Source organism: Calonectris borealis, chromosome 3 (genome assembly GCF_964195595.1).
Source record: "Calonectris borealis chromosome 3, bCalBor7.hap1.2, whole genome shotgun sequence".
Taxonomy (NCBI): domain Eukaryota; kingdom Metazoa; phylum Chordata; class Aves; order Procellariiformes; family Procellariidae; genus Calonectris; species Calonectris borealis.
Window position 1 is genome coordinate 89026821 of NC_134314.1, and position 16616 is coordinate 89043436.

General features: G+C 42.4%; 1 protein-coding gene across 1 annotated transcript in view; it reads left to right on the forward strand.

Annotated features, from left to right (window-relative positions):
- The first annotated feature begins 245 nt into the window (after nt 1-245).
- KIF26B (kinesin family member 26B) overlaps nt 246-16616 on the forward strand; it is a 304053-nt gene continuing 287682 nt past the window's right edge. The window contains exons 1-2 of the mRNA XM_075146579.1: nt 246-308; nt 572-973. Coding sequence (XP_075002680.1) covers nt 246-308; nt 572-973 — 465 coding nt within the window. The remainder of the gene's footprint in view (nt 309-571; nt 974-16616) is intronic.

Below are 16616 nucleotides of genomic sequence, written 5' to 3' on the forward strand. Positions count from 1 at the left end.
TTCTGTGAAAACAAGGGTTGTAAGGGAATGAGAGGCAAGACAATGAGGAAAAACCGATCGGGAGAAAACCCCGTCCCCAAGCGTTTTCCCGAGAACTGAGGGTGTTTTAGGGCTGAGCGATCCGTCGGAGGCGGCGGAGGGAGCAGCCTGCCCGCTCCGCGGGGGACTTCCCGGGACCGGCTATTCCCTTCGGATGCGGACTGGGAAACCTGTAGGAAATTCTCCCGCCGCGCTGCGAAGCCACCATGAATTCAGTGGCTGGAAATAAGGAGAGGATTGCGGTCACGGCGCGGAGCCGAAAATACGGGGTAAGTTGTCGGCGGAGGGGCGGCTCGGAGCGGTGCCTGCCGCCGTGCCGGGGCTCCTGCGTCCCTCGCCCGGCGGCTACTGGCGCCGCCGGCTATCGCCCCTCCCGGCCCCGCTCAACTTCCGCGGCGTGGGGCTGCGGCTCTGGGCGCCCCGCGGGGGCGGGCGAGGCGCGGGGGCCGCCGCGGGCGCGGAGCGTCCGAGCGAAACTTGCCGGCGCCACCGGGCCTCCCTGCCTGACCCGCTGCTCCTTCTCCCGCTCCAGGTGACCGACCCCTGCTCCCCCACCAAGCCCGCCGCCCCCTTCTCCCCCGAGAGCTGGTACCGGAAGGCGTACGAGGAGTCCCGGGCGGGGAGTCGCCCGGCCCCGGAGGGAGCCGGCTCTGCCCTGGGCTCCTCCGGCACCCCGTCCCCCGGCTCCGGCACCTCCTCGCCGGGCTCCTTCACCGGCTCGCCGGGACCCGCCTCGCCCGGTATCGGCACCAGCTCCCCCGGCTCGCTGGGAGGCTCGCCGGGCTTCGGCACCGGCTCGCCGGGCTCTGGCAGCGGCGGCGGCTCCTCGCCGGGCTCCGACCGCGGCGTCTGGTGCGAGCACTGCAACGCCCGCCTGGCGGAGCTGAAGAGGCAGGCGCTGAAGCTCCTCATCCCCGGGCCCGTCAGCAGCAAGGTGAGCGAGGGGCCGGGGCGGACAGCAGCGGGGGGATCCGTGTGTATTTGGGTTCGCCCCTTCGTGTCTTGTTCCCTTTTGCCATCCTCTCCTCCTGCTTCGTGTGGAGCAGGGTGCCTCCGTTTCCGGAGGGCTGCCAGGCTTCTGGGGGACCTCTGACAGTCCCTCAAGCTTGCTCCTTGCCTCCCCCTTTCATTGCATTGACGGTGGTTTTGTGTTGTTATTTCCCGTGTACTTGTTCTTGTTCCCAGTGAGGGGCAAGCAAGGGTGGGAATACCACGTGGGAGTCATTGGTCCCTTCCCCTTTTGCCCTCTTTGATCCCTACAGGATGGATTTACAAAATACCCTGGGACTTGGCAGCCGACTTGGTGGTAAGATGTGTATGGTCTGATGCCCATGGTTTGTACTTCCATTGTGGGGACAGGTGCAGCAGAGACCCTCCTGTAGCTCCAGGTTCAGATGAGGCATTGAAATGCTGTGTGAGTCCTAAGGTTGCCCAGGGAGGCTGTGGCAGACCATGACATTGAACCTAGCTCTTCCGGGTGCCGTTAACATACGGACAACTTGGTGATGCTTCTCTCTCACAGAGAAACACTAGATTTTTTTTTTTTTAATTCTTTTTTTTTTTTTCAATAAGACAACTTAAAAATACTTGAAACTGCTGGACCCTGAATATTGGGTTAAATAATCCTGTGCCTAAAGAGCATGTAAGCATTTCTGAAATCTGGCCTCAGGTTTTAAGAGTTGGCTGATCATGGATAGAGTTGGAAGTCTGCTTTTTGCCTCTGTTGGGGAATCTGGTACCTCCAAAGGCATACTCTGAAATTCCTTGGTTTTGTTTTCTTTGGCATTGTTTTCTGTTTTCCCTGTTTGTTGTGCATATAAAGATTAAGGCTAACAGCCCTAAAAGAGTGACCAGCAGCCTTTGGCTGACCCTGTGCTACCAAAATAGTAAGCATTGGGCTCCTCCATAGCAACCCTGTGAGTGTTGTATTGTGAATGGGTCTACAGCTCCCAGAATGTAATACAATGCAATTTTGTTTGCCCTGTTGGGTCCAGGTACTATCAAATGATAATATTTACTCTTCCACTTCAAAGAGTTTTCATCAGTGGTTATGATAAAGAGGTATCATGGAAAAGAGCCGACTGCTGAGAAAGAGTCCCTGGTATTGCTGTTGTGTTGTACTCTCCATTATTTATTTATGTGCCGTGTGAGTGGGAGTTGGTGCTCTCTTGAACAAAAGACTAAAGGGCTGGTTGTTACCTTGTCTCAAGAGCTGGCTTAACTGAATTATTCATGAAAAGGGAAAGGTGAAACCACCAAAAATTAATAGTCAATTTAACCATATTAATACATGGTTGATTCCCTGGAAAGTGGCCCTGTACAAAAATCTTCACGAATTTCAGGCTGTGTGATTTGGCAGTCATTACCAGCTGTTGGGTATAGGTGGGAAATTACTGATAAAGATATGGCAGCCATCAGAATAACTGAGATTGGGAGTGTAGGGAGGATAAAATATAAGCATCAAGGCTTTATATCCCTTGCACAGTGTTAGAAATTGACAGATTTTGCAGTCATATAAAGATTTGTACAGGCTTCTCTTATTGTAATAGTGGTAGTTTTTGCCCATACTAGCTGTCCTGAGATGTTAGCCTCGTGTTACTATTGTTAATTTTTCTATTCTGTTGTTCATGTAGTGTAGCTGATGGTGTTGTACAGGCCAATCTTTATTCACGTCAGTAGTAAGCTTTGCTTCTCCATTTTTAGCCCCCTTACCTGTGCTCTTTTTCTTGTCTAACACCTCCTTTCCAAACCTTCTAGTTGTGTAGTAATGCCATTTACAAAACCATTGCTATCCAATGTGTAGATGTGGATTTAGGGGAAAGAAGAGAGGCACAAGTAAGGTGGTCTTTGCGGAGCTATGGTGACCTTCTGCTCTATTTACTTTGCTTAATAGTACTTGCAGGCTCAATACCGTTGAGCTACTCCAGCCTTTTGCACACAATTCCCTTCCGCGGATGGGTGCTACCTGCCTGTGGCTATTTGCAGAAGCATCCCTTTCTCTCATCTTTTCTGGCTTATTTATAACTGTTAAGAACTTTCTGGGCTTGTGATTTCTGCCTTTAGCAGACACTGCCGAGCACAGTGAGGCTTTGGTGTGGGTGATACAGGGTACAAGTATCATGGCTAGTACCATCGACTTCTTTGTATTGGGTATGCTGTGCTGGTCTTGCGAGTTTGTTGTTGCTGGTATCCGTGGGGTAGCCTTATCAGTGTTTGCTTAGGGGAAGGCAGGGTGTTGGCATGGGCTCTGCCAGCCAGCTCAGCCAGGGCCTGTGAGCTGCCTTTGCAGGTGCGTGCCACAGTAATGCACTGAGGTTGCCCTCTGAGGGTGAGATGTACAGGGTCTCTTGCAAGGATGTGGAAACCTGACACATGCCTGGGGAAAACTTACTTCAGTTTGGATTGAGGCTGGAGTCTACCACGCTGTGTTAATGTAGCTGGCGTTTTTCAGGGTCCTGTAAGGTTTGCTCTTGATTGCTGCTATGGGAATAGGTTTTCGCGGGGCTAGAACTGATCCTGCCACTGAGTTCAATGGAAGAAGGAGCAAATCACATTCCTGGTTCTGGATATTCCCTCAGAACTTGCAAAGCATCTTACAATTCAAGACTGTGTGCCCAGTAGGGCGCAGCTAATTGGTGATATGCCTTTATTAGATACATTTTTAAATGTTCCATTTAATTGTTCAGTCATCTTCTGGTCAGTTAGATTTAGCTGACTTACACGATGATTTTTGTTAGTGCTGTTGAAAACAGCCTAGAAATTTCATTAGCATTATAAATATAGTCTGTGGCACCTGTTTCACATTTATACTGTATTTAGAAATGCATATAACCCTGGGTATTGTGTATTGCAGAACAAGCAGCATATGAGGGTATCTGTGTTTTGACACGTATCTAGTAGGATACTGGAATTTGCAATAACTTACCTGAATGTGAACCTACATTGATGTTTTCTACAGTGTGTAATCATGTAGAGGTTTGTGTATATCTGCAAAGTGTAATTACTGCATAAACAGACCAGGCTTTATGCATGAAGCTATGTACTGAAGCTTTTCATTTGATACAGAAAAAGCCACACTTAACCTAGAGCAAACTGCTTCTGACTAGCTCATTGTTAGTGTTGAGGTGTTGAGCTTTCAGTTTTAAATAGAAGCATTCTCTCCTAATACGTCATCAGGATGAAAACTTGGGATTTGGGGTGTTTTTTTGGTGAGGCACAAAGGTGAGGAATATAAAATTATAGTTGTGCTACTTTATTTTAACCATTTAAAATGCCAGCTTCCCTGCCAATTACAAAAACGCTAAAAGCTTGTTTTTTTCCCCTCTTGTGATACAGATGTGACTTAATGATGTACAGCAATTATCTGCATACAAGGGGTTATGTTTTATGAGAATGAAATCTTATTGTAACCCCTATGCAAAGCACGCCTGTGGGAAATCACTAGCACAAGTGGTTGTTATAGTTGCACATTGCAATTCGTGACTGAAAGGATCTTAGAGCATTTGGTGGCCATTGTTTTTGGGGTTTTTGTTAGTGTCAAACATTTGCATGATGATAAGGATTGTCTCAAAAATTACTAATATTAATTTTTTTTTTAATTTTAAGCTTTTTCTTAAGCTATATTTTCAGAAGGGCATCAGACAAAGTTCTAGCATAGAAGTTTATGTCATCACACTCGCTGTTTATCAGAATTTGTGTGAAATCTGATTGCCTTGAGTTCAAACCTGTGATATCATCTGGCTTCAATGGAACAATAACCTAGCAGGCATCTGACAAAAAAATGATCACTAAGTGTAATTGAAGAGTTGCTATATTTATGTGTATCAAATTATATTGTGTGTAAATAATCAATTGAATGCTAGTAAGAATAGTCTCAAGCTGGCAATTATAGATTTGTTAGTACAGGATTCCGAAAATCCTGAATACAGCCTTTAAACCAAGAGGTAACTTGAATGTGTAGACATGAATATCTGCTTGGGCATGTTGTGATTGGGTCAGGAGGTAAGGATACTATTTTAAGTGCTAGAGATCGATAGCACTGATGTTCTTAGGTGGTTTATATTCTGGACTATCGCCCTAGCTAAAAAGTCTATGCTTCCGAGTATAAGAATTGGGTAAATTCTGGTTTAGTACAGTGTGTCTGAGAAAGGGGGAGGGGAGGACTTGCATTCAGGGTACAGTTTTGTTTTCTTTTTTCACAAATTTACTGACGCTCTATCTTACTTTTTGTTTGCATGTTGCTGAATTAGCTGTTTCTATTTCAGAGGTGTTCAGTAGTCAAAGACTTGACTGATAATTATTAATAATGAAGAAAGCCCTGAAGCTGATCTAATGAAAAATAGGTTCCTTTTAGCTTGTAGCTACTTTAGAAACATTCCCAGTAGAGACAGGACAGTAATGAACTCTTCCTCAAAGCTTAGCAAGTGGCAGAATAATGGAATTTCATTTCCGTCCAGACCTTTAATTTGTGAACAAGCACGGCCAGTCTGTATGGTGACTTAATTCACTGTGCAAAAATCTCAGGCACCTAATCATTTCATCCCAACTCATTGTAATGCAGATAGGATTATTGCATTAGAGATGTGATTTTAAGTGGCCTGAGGCAGTAATTTGTCAGCATTTGGAAGGATTAACTCCATTAAAGTTTAGGCAACAACAACCATTCTTTTGTGTTGCATCACAGATCACAATACCAAACATTAAGCATAACTCATCTGCGAATCGTCTTACAATTGTATGTTTCCTGGCAAGTTGGGAAACCACAAGCTACTTCAGTTACCTTGGAATTACAGCTGCTTACAGAGGTCCAGAGGAGACAAACAGATATGCCTTCACCTCTGACGAATTAATGTAAACCCTTCTCTAGGAGCAGCTGGAAGTCTTGCTGTCTTGCTGCAATCCACAGTGTCAACATGTGAAATGATATAAATATTTCTTTCAAGCTGGCAAATGTCTTCCAGGTAAGGATGAAGATACTGTATATTAAAGACTGCTTTTTGGGAAGCTGTCAAAACTGTTAGCTCTGCAACTTTCTCCATGAGATCAAAAAGGCTCACCATTTCTGAGTGCCCTGGAAATTAGGAACAGGCCTATGATTATATTTAGTGAATTGAGACTATGGTGTTTTTCCTATCAGAAAAGAAAATACTTTTAGGAGACCATAGACAGAGCTGTTGGGGTGCGTGGCGGGGGGGGAGAAGTATTGACATTTTATCTGAAGTAAATCTCTAGGGAGGAACAAAATTTTGATCAAATTGTTTTTTTACAGAGACTTGGCTGTGCATCTGAAAACATTGTGTTCAGAAATATACAGTTAATGCTTAGTCTGTAGCTGGCCTCTTCATGCTGGGCTATTATTAAGTGACAAAGTTCCTTCAAGGTGCTTTATACATGCCATGAACACTGCACCGATCTCTAAAATCATCTTGTATCTTTAGATAGTCATCTTATTTTCCTAGAAGTAAATGTTGTAACATCACTAGCAATCTTGTATAACAAGCGCAGGATTTTGGCATATAATTTTGGAAGGGGAGGAGGAAGAAAGGGAGTCCGTGCTGACTTCCCCAGACAGTGTTAGAAAAAAATGTCACACGTTACGGGCCATTGGCATGTAATGGGATTCACGCCTGCCTCAGCAGATTATTAGAACAGTCCAGCGCTGTGTACGTAGGGTTGAAAGACATTTGCAGTTTTGCCACATCAGCAGCACATAACCTTTGACATCATATAATTGGGGTGCTTCCAAGCACTGAACTTGCAGCCTGCCACTGCAATAAACTTGACTGTCATGCTCTACATAACGATGTAGTAGGAACTGCAGCATTTTGTGACATTGGTCTGCAAGTCAAAAACGTGAGAGATGTTCTAAGTTAAATTGCTAGCTTAGATCTTAGCAAAGTGTCATGCTGTAGCTTGAGAGGCATGTATGTTAATAAAATGTGAAGAATACAAGCATATGGGCCTCCCCCCTGCCACTGGATAAATAATTCCTAGTCCATGTTGTTTGTTGCTGAAGCTGCAGTTCAAGAACTACCCCCAATTGCAGAAAAACAGATTGCACGTTTACTTTGAATTAAGCAAGCTGTAGTATGTAACAGCACCCTGATAAACAAAGTAGTATCCCAAGAGTGGAAAGTTCTAGAAGTGTCTTCCACAGTCTTTCCCATTACTGGACCAAATTTTGGTTGCACTGTGACACTGGTGGAAGTCACAACACTTAATTAAGGTATTGCTCTTCTAGAAAGCAGTGATAAATAACTGCAAGCAGTCTGTTGTAGTCACACATTGAAATGCTGCTTTTCTTTGGAAGCTTCAGCTTGCGTGTTTGAAAGACACGGCAATGTTTCGTTGAACAGTTTCTGTTAACATGGGGTGGTCGCTGGAGCGAGGTTGTTTTAGATGATCATACCATGGCTGCATTCTTATTCGTAGGTTTATGGAACTCAAATCCCTGGTGACTTTTGTTGCCCACTTTTATTTTCAATTGCCTTCTATGCAACTTTCTTGCATTAAACCAGGGTTTAAAAAAAAATAAATAACTATGAGCATAATTAAGCTGCTAAGAACTGTGTTTAGATCTCTGGTTTTGAAACCTGAAATATATATATAATCAGACACCTTCTTGGTACAGTTGTAATATCTTGTAGCATTTACAACAGGAATATGCATTTGCTTATGCTTCTTTTCCCTCCACTACCCTCTTTAGATGATATTACCGTATAGCTTAGTAATGTTTTGATGAGAGCGTTTTTGAGGTTTCTCCAAGTAAAAGCACAGACCAACACAAGATACTTAATAGGGCAGGGAAATGTTGACTGGACTGTCCTGAGCTTGGGATGGAGGCTGTTCAAAAGATCCTGCAAGAAATGTCAAATACTGAAAACTTTTCCTTGTAATAACATGAACTATTGCTGGTTACTTATAAAACCAGCAAAGAAGTGGAGAGGGAGAGGGAAGAGGTTGGGATGCGAACCTTGTCAGTCTATTGACTTACATGAAATTGGTCCTAGTCACGGGGTTCTTTCTTCAGTGAAATCAGCATGATTTCATTTAGGCCACAGGTCTACCTATCATACACCTCTAACCAGGGAATACTTGCATGCATATAAAGCAGCAGTCAGATGTGCTGCTTGGGCGGAGGAGGGCTAAGACATCCTGGCCCCTTGTGGGCTTCCCAACGTGCCTTTTCTTTCTCCTCTCCATATGAAGGTCATAAGTTAGCATCCCTGCAGGTCTCCTGTGTGAATATACAGTGGTTGCTCCCTGCCTTAGTTCTTATCAAAATGATAGATAGTGCAAACACTTTCAATAGCACTGCTTTCTAAACTCCGATCCTTTTGACTGAAAGGTCGGGGAGTGACTAAATGTGCCATTACAACAGGAGATGCGAGGAGGCAGTGATCTCTGATGAGAAAAGTACTGATGAGGGCAGCACAATGCATCCAACCATAACCTCAGCTGTAACTAGTAAAGAATATAGGGACTACTTTTTAATTACTTTATGAAAGAGAAAGTAAAGGAAAATATGATACCAGCTATACAAAATAATCAGTTTTAAGAAATTAGTGTGTTCAACTGCAGCTTGGATTTATTGTTGTGGTATCAGAATTCAATTCATTTTATTTGAAATAATACAGCGTAGTAAGGTTGTTAAAAGCTACTTACCACTGCAGCATTGGTGTGCTGCTTAAAATTTATTTTCATTCAACTGTGTTTGCTTTTAGTTGTCACTAAGACCTGCTATTCTGTTCAATCTGTACTATTAAATCATATAGTCTATGGTTGATCTTGCATTTCTTATATATTATAAAGTATTCTGTGTTTTCTGGGAGGGAAGAAAAAAGATTTCAGTCTGAAGAAACCTTCAGACTGGTTTCCTCTTCTCAGCTTTCCTCTGAAACTGTGTTCAGTAGTAGTCTTTGTAGAGGGGAGAGGGGGGGGAAATTGCCAAGGAAGTTCTGTTTGAGAGACCTGAGGGAACTGATGGGGTACTAAATTGGACGGTTTACAATTCATGATGAAAACAAAAGACTTCCCTCTTCCCAGAAGGAACTGGACACTTCTAGATTCATGTAAGTAAATCCTGTGTTGGTATAAGATTTTTTTTTTGTGTTGCATATTTAAACTTGTTGTGCTTGCCTATTAAACAAAGTAGGGCTAAGTCTGCTCCTTTTGTTTCCCTACAAGTAGGAGAACTTAACTTACAGGCCCTAAGGTATCTGCTTTGTTAGTGGCTGGTCAATGATCTTATTCAATGGATTTGGTGATTCAGGAAAAGAGTGTCAAATGCCTTTTAAAAATTATTTTATTCTAGTAAAAAAAATACTGCAAGCCAATGTGAGCGTGGCTCTGGAAAACATTTTAAATTTCTTGCTGGTGCTGTGTGTCAGAGGAACTGTGTATGCTGGAGATAGGATATCTGTATCCAGTGCAGTATGACTGATATAAAGCATCCATCCAGCTCTAGTGTATGTAGGAAAATCTTAAATTGGGAATACAGTCTGTTTAAGTGTCTTAGCTTCCAAATTACCTTCAAGTGGAACTTGCTTTATATGTCTTTGTTTTTTACAGATGTGTTTTAACATGCAGATTTTCTGTGATCTATTAATAACAAACATCTATTCTAACTTAATATTTCACCATGCCCCCTAAATCATAAATACTTTGACATGGTCATTTATTTGTGCCTGAGTATTCATAACAGCTTCTCTATTCCACGGGCTTGCACGGGAACAAAATTCGACTCACATGAATGTTTGGGGAAAAGCAAATGAAAGGAGACTTTGACATCCATCACAGTAAATATTTTCTTTTTCTGAAGAAAAAATGAAAATTCACAGGGGTTTGGGGGCTTCAGCTTTGTTCAGAACTGTCTGAGCAGACCCACCTTAGCAATGGAATTAATTTTCCCCAAGTTGTGTGTGTTTCATCCCCTCTTTCTCTCCCACCCGCATAATTAACTGAAGATAAATGAGGATTCAGGAATACAACCCCTCAATTTCTGTGGGCTGCTGTGTGGTTCTGTTAGGAATTGCCCATTCCTTTTATCATAGGCATACCTGAAGATATGAAAGAGATTCCTGCAGTGCTGAAGAAGATGGTTGCTCTGGAGTCCTTTGCTAAAAGTGGGGCAGAACTTGGCCTTTGCCAAGTTTGACATGTTTCTGTCCTGGCTCCTGTAAGAGTCATATGGGCAAGCTTCTGTCTTACCAAAGCCAAACTCAGACTTGATTACACTGAAGTTATTCAGGAAAGCGGGCTTCTGCCTTCTAACTGATAGCCTGAATGATTGTATGCTACTATTTCAGTTGGACAGTTTTATTTTTCTGTGCCTCTCAGCTAAATGAACCTCTGACCTGTGCCAAATGCTGAAAGAATTACCTGTTTACTCCATCTACCTGATGGACTCCAGCAGAAAGCCTAGTGAGCAATAAGGCAGTCTTGGCTTTAAGGTGCTGAACAGTAAGAATAGAAGTCATTACTCTTCATTTCTCTATTAGTTTCACTGCTTATTTAATAGAGCCGGGCAAAGAAAAACATTAATATCCTATTCAGCAGCCAAATGCACCAAATTGGGAGTTGTGACTTGTGCGTTTTCCTCTTTTCTAATGGGTATCATTAAAATTTAACAAGTCATCTAAATCATGTTAGTATTCCCAGGGTTAATATTGCTGAAATTGCTGGCATCATTCCCACAGGAAGAGTTAACAGTGGCTGAGGCTGTGTGGCTGGCATTTGTTGCTTGGAGGGAGGTGTTGGGACTGTAGAAGCCCTGGCACCAGAAAGGCACAATGAAGTCTTGGTGACAGGGGGCATTTGCAATACACATACATATTCTTTCCTATTCACCTCTGCCTTTTCACTCCCTCCCCCCTTTTCTCTCCCCACTAGTCCTAAAGCTGTCATTTCAGCTCATACTCGTCAGATTTCTAATGGAAATTCTTGACAATAAGCCTACATACATGTGAACCTAGAAGGAAGGCATATAAGTGTGCTAGTCAGTGTGAGTGTCAGATTTAAGAGATTGTTAGACCATAGATGGCTTTTACGGGAGGTGGAGAAGGCTAACAAAGCCGGAGATGCAATTAAAATGGTATTGTTAGAGAGGAATAGCTAGCTGCCTGGGCAGACTGAACATGGGGAAATGATGGGTAGCTGGAAGGCCATTAGTGATGGCTTTGTAAGCAGTTCTGCAGGGTGGTAAGCCTAAATCCAGAGCTGCTTTTTTAGCATGCCTAATAAGACTTCCTTTTTTTCCTGTGTGCCATATCCATTTTTGAATAACGGATTTGACAAAAATTCTGTGTATTTTGTTTTAGATTTAGAGGTGGGAGAAAGAAGTTATGGTGGGTGGGGTGGGGAAGATAAGAAGTTGGCTTAAAGGAGCTTTTGGGTACACTCTCCCATCACCATGAAAACAAAGCTCTGCAAGATTTTGCAAAGTTGGTTTTTGTAAAGTCATTGATCCAGTGTTCCTGAAAAGAGGCTGTTTGGCGAGGAATATGAGATGGGACAGGCAGCTCATTGAAATGCCTTCTCATTTTAAATGAACAGTTGGGATCTGGTTCTTATAAGTTCTTGATGAGAGCTCTGATATTTAAAAAAAAAAAAAAATCTTTTCAGAATTACTTTCCCCAATGCAATCATCTCTAATTGTTAGAGGTGTCTGATCACATGTCTCCTTTATCCTTGACTGGTGAACTGTTGGGTATTTGGCTTTAACATCATCATCAACCATAGTTGCAAGGGATGGGGGTAGGCGCTTACAGCAAATTGGCCAATATATTTTGGTGTCCTAAAGAACGTAAGCTGCTGTGAGAATAGGAAAGGCACACTGCAAGGAGAAGTACAGGGCTTTGAGAGGAGGAAGACGAGCTGTGGAGACAGAAATGAAGTGGGGCATGAAGTGTGCCTTGGTTGGTCCAGGCAGCAAAGGAACAGTGCTTCCATGGGAAAGGTGGCACACTGGAGAAGCAGGGAGAAATGGGTGATAAACCTGAGTTCTTTAAAAGGCTGAGCTCACTGCCACTGCCTTTAAAGCTTAACAGAAATACTTCATATGAAGGTTGTGTTTTGTTTTGGGTGGTGGTTGTTGTTGTTTTTCTCTTAAAAAAAGCCATCCCTATTGTTCTGCCCCCACCCCACCCCCAATAGAAACCAGCAAACAGCCAGAAGAGTAGAAGGCAGTTAAACCAAAGTTGCCTTTGGTTTAAAGCACTTCAGTATTTTTCGTTCTGAAATTAGGTTTTCCAAAGACTAAGGTACTGGTGCATCCTGTGAGCTAAGGATGTGGCTACATTTTCTTTCTTATATCAAATTCATTTGTTTGTTTTGTGTGAACATATAGTCACAAGGACCTATATGTTCTATACTGTCAATTTGAGATTTGGTATGAAACAAGGACTCAACTCATTACACTAACAGTTTCGCTCAACATAGCAAATAAATGACATACATTTTAGTGCACCAGCAATAGGGTAGAACTTGGTGTTCTGGAGTGTAGTTATGAATTCAGCCTGGCTTCTCCTTTCCCTGTGCCTGTCTCTGAAGGAAAAAAATGTTTGATTTTAATTTTTATAGTGTTGAGCTTACTAATTCTGTAGTATTATTATACTGGACACTCTAAGGGTGTGCTATTAAGTAGTAGTACTTGTTCCAAATACTTTGAAAGTAGAATAGAAAAGACTTAAGGTGTGAGAGGAGAGCTAAAGGTGGGGGGGTATACACGAGGGCTGAATGTACTGGCACTGATGGCTCTAAATGAAGCACTTCACAGACTGAAGTGCTTTAAATTGCCAACCTTCTTTGTCAGTCCTAGTTACTTAGTTCTTTCTAGCTTAGTCTGCCACTGTCTTGCCTGTTTAATATTCCACTTAAGTATAACAAGAGATGAAACATCCAAGATGCCTGTATCCTCCAGGAGTCAGCTCTACTGATGTGAATACTTGTGTTAGCTGTTTATAAGCAATGAGCTAAATAGGGGTATAAAGAGGAGGGGGAGAAGGGGAAGGAAAACTGTTGTGACTTCTCTTAATTTGCTGTTCTTTTTATCAGCAAAGGAAATAAATTCTGTCCCTTTCCTACTCCAAACGCATGCACTTTGGATAATAGGAATCGTTTCAATAAGCATACACTGCTAAGGCCCAGATAAGGGCTATTTCTGTGCCTGAAATATCAAGGACCAGAGTGTGCTATGTGGGGAGCTGGTGTGGGATCATGCTGCCGAAGAAGCAGTGTATAGTAATGTGCATGGATGACACTGATAAATGGCTCCTCTAAGCAAGCATCTGCAGCAAACTGTCAGTCTGAGACTTCCCAGCATACCCTAGACCTCTGCATGAATGAAATCTCTGTTGTGCCATTATTTACCCACCTCCATGTGAAATGAGAGGATAGGATTCATTGCTTCAGTGCAGCTTTTATATGACTTTGCTCTCTTTATGTATATATATGTGTATGTGTGTATATATTTCTTTTTCTGCACTGCTTTCTGCAGCAATGGCTGCAGAACTCCCCATGTCCTCTCACTGATTAGCCATACAGCTGTTTGAAATGGGACAAAATGGCTTTCAGGTAAAGGACAGGTCTTTTACTTCTGGAAGCAGAAAATGAAAGGTGTTCTATGTATTCTGTTCTCTGGCCAGACACATGTATAATTAAGGTAAGTAATAAGCATGGTTTGTTTTTTGTTGTTTTATTTTGTTGTGGTTGTTTTAGCAGAGGTTGTGATGGCTGAGAAAGAAAAGGGAAAGGTCTTGGATTCTTTCTTTTTCTTTTAGAATAATCATGATTACTGTCTTCAAAAGGCAGTGAGACAGTCTGCAAATCTATTTTGCACTGAAGTAAAGCCTCTCATCTTTTCCTTGTTACCACTGGACATCACTGATGCATGAAAAGAATTGGACTTGCTCTTTGCCTTTCTTCAATATGTATTTTTTTTACTTCTTTGAGGCGATTTTCTAGAATAACTTGTCATTGAAACTGAAACTCTGGTAATTTAAGCTTTGATGAAAAGGTCTCTTGAGATCAGGGTAGAATTTCTGGCCAACCTAGAAAAAAAACAATGTTTGGGAGTATATGCTAACTACCAGTACATAAAGATCCAGATAAGTTCCCTGCTCTTCTTAATTCAGCCAATACGTCAAACCTCAGGGCTCTGAGGAATGAACTTCTGGGGGTTTAGCTGCAAGGATATAAAATGGTAACCTCTGACAGAGCAGCAGAAAGGTAACACTGTGTGTCAGGGCAGAAGGACTTATCATGCACACGTAACTTAGCTACCAGATTACACTAACAAGCACCTTAGCCGAAATTTGCTTTCACTGGCAACGTAAATAAATCCAACAGGAGTCTGGGTGCAGCTGAGGTGAGGATATATGTCCTGTCCCACCACCCTGCTGTGGTGTTGATGGCTGTCCACAGCTGTCTGCTCCACCCTGCTGCCGCAGCCCTCTTAAATTGTTGCTTGACTATTGGAGCCCTTAGCTTCTTGCTATCTTAGCCTTTGCCCTCAGGCTATTTCTGTTTGTCTTGCTGGTTCTTTGTAACAAGCTTTAATATTTGTTTGCTCGTGATGTGGAATGGGACTTCCCCCCAGGAGTTTCCATAGGAAAAGACCTTTTTTAATCACTCAGTGGAAGAAGATGGATGCTCCTAGAGGTAGTCAGATGATTTGTGACACTTAAATGCTCATGGAAGTAGCAGGACTTCACACAGTTGCAAATACTCACATCAATGTGCCCATTACAGCAGTACATGCATAGATGTCATCTCAGTGAAATGTCTGCTTCTTCTGTTTTTACAGCTGAGGAGAGGAGATAGAGAGGAACTTGATGTACTAATTAGTTGCATAAAACAGAGTCCAGGTTTCTTACATGTTTGTGTTCTTGACTAATGGGCTTTTTCCTTTATTGCTAATGTTGCCCATCTCATTCTGCAACAGCTCTTGTATGCTGGCTCAGTATTGGCTCTTCTGACTGTACAGAGAGGAAGAAGGGAGTTGTGGTTTGCATTTCAAAGCTGTCGGCCTTAAAGGGATTGGAATATGGCAGTTGAATATATGGTAACTAATTACCCAGTTATGACAAAAAGTCTTTTAGAAAGACCTTGACTTCTGATTCTGTGATTGGTACCAGAAGCTGGCTGTTAGTTTAACCAAAAAAAAAAAACAACCCCAACCCCAGCTAACAGGGCTGGGTGTGTTTTTGTGACATTCCCCCACCCTCCCCACTCCCCCCCAAAAGAGTGTTTATTAATTCTCTTTCTTTTTTCCTTCTACCTTGGACAGTTCATATCTATGAATAATTTAATTGTCACTGGCTGTCTGCTGTTGTGAATGGCATGCTGTTAGGTATTCTGTATTCATGTGGTATTTGTTAATGTTTGTTTTGTATTCTGTCTGCCTCTCTGCCTTTCCAGAGATCAAATGGATGATGCAAGGCTTGACAACATATAAATGCTATTAAACTGTATCTGAAAGAACAGAAAGGGGGCCTTTGTCATTTCATTAGTTAGAACATTAATTGGAATAGATTGTTCAGTCTTTTTCTTGCCAGTGGAGAAGTAAATGTTTGTGAAAGCATTTTTCTACTTCTCAAAAAGTTTGTTTTGAGAATATGTCTAGAATTTATAAGTAACAGTTTGTACTGGCTTACATGGTATCTCAAATGTGTTCCTTCTCTGTGTTTCCTATCCCTAGATGTTCTTTGTTAGTGTCATTATTCACAAGGTTTAAACGGCAGAAATAGCAGTTTTCAGACTTTAATTCTCTTCCTCCTCATTGAGGGGATTGTATTGCTTTAACTGCTCTTGTCATGATACTTGTCAAGCAAAGAAAAGCATCTATAACTTTTTTCTGATTATATCCCTTCTGATCCAAACATAAGCACTATTATTAGTATTCCAAACATTTATTTAGGTCCTGTCTGTAATCCTCATGACCCTCAGATTGAGACCCTGAGAACAGTAAGCAGAAAGCACACCCCAAGCTACTCTGCAGTTTTGCCAGGTGAATGGGAAACCAGGCTAATGCTTTACTGCAATTCTATAGAGTGATCTCAGGGATGAATGTCCCTTCTGAGAAAGCTTCATCCTTCAGAAGAAACATGCTAAGAACAAGAAATAATAACATTTGCTATGATGGGTAAATCTCTTAATGCCTGCTTTCCTGCTGGCTGTTACATTAATAGTAACTTTTTAAGGTAACATTGAAATTTTTAATCATCCACAATTAAAGAGTATTTGAGCGTATGCTGCTGCTCTAACAGCCTCCACTTTTGTAGATATTTTGGCCAAGTTCCTCAAAGTCTCTCAGCTGCTGTTTATCATTTTATTTTTCTTGTGGTGCCTACCAGAGTCTGCTGCATGTTGCTACACTTCATAAAACTGTTGCATAGCCCTGTAGGCAGCAGAGGGTCTCTTGAAATGCTTCTGATGCTAGGTGCACCTAATGCAGAGGAGAGTAACTTTCTATAAAGCTGACCCCACTGTTGCTGGACGGCTGGATTGCAGGTACATGCTTGCTTTGCTTGGCCGATGCCTTGAGAGTCCAGTCCTGTAGTTCTTGTTCCTGGATGTCA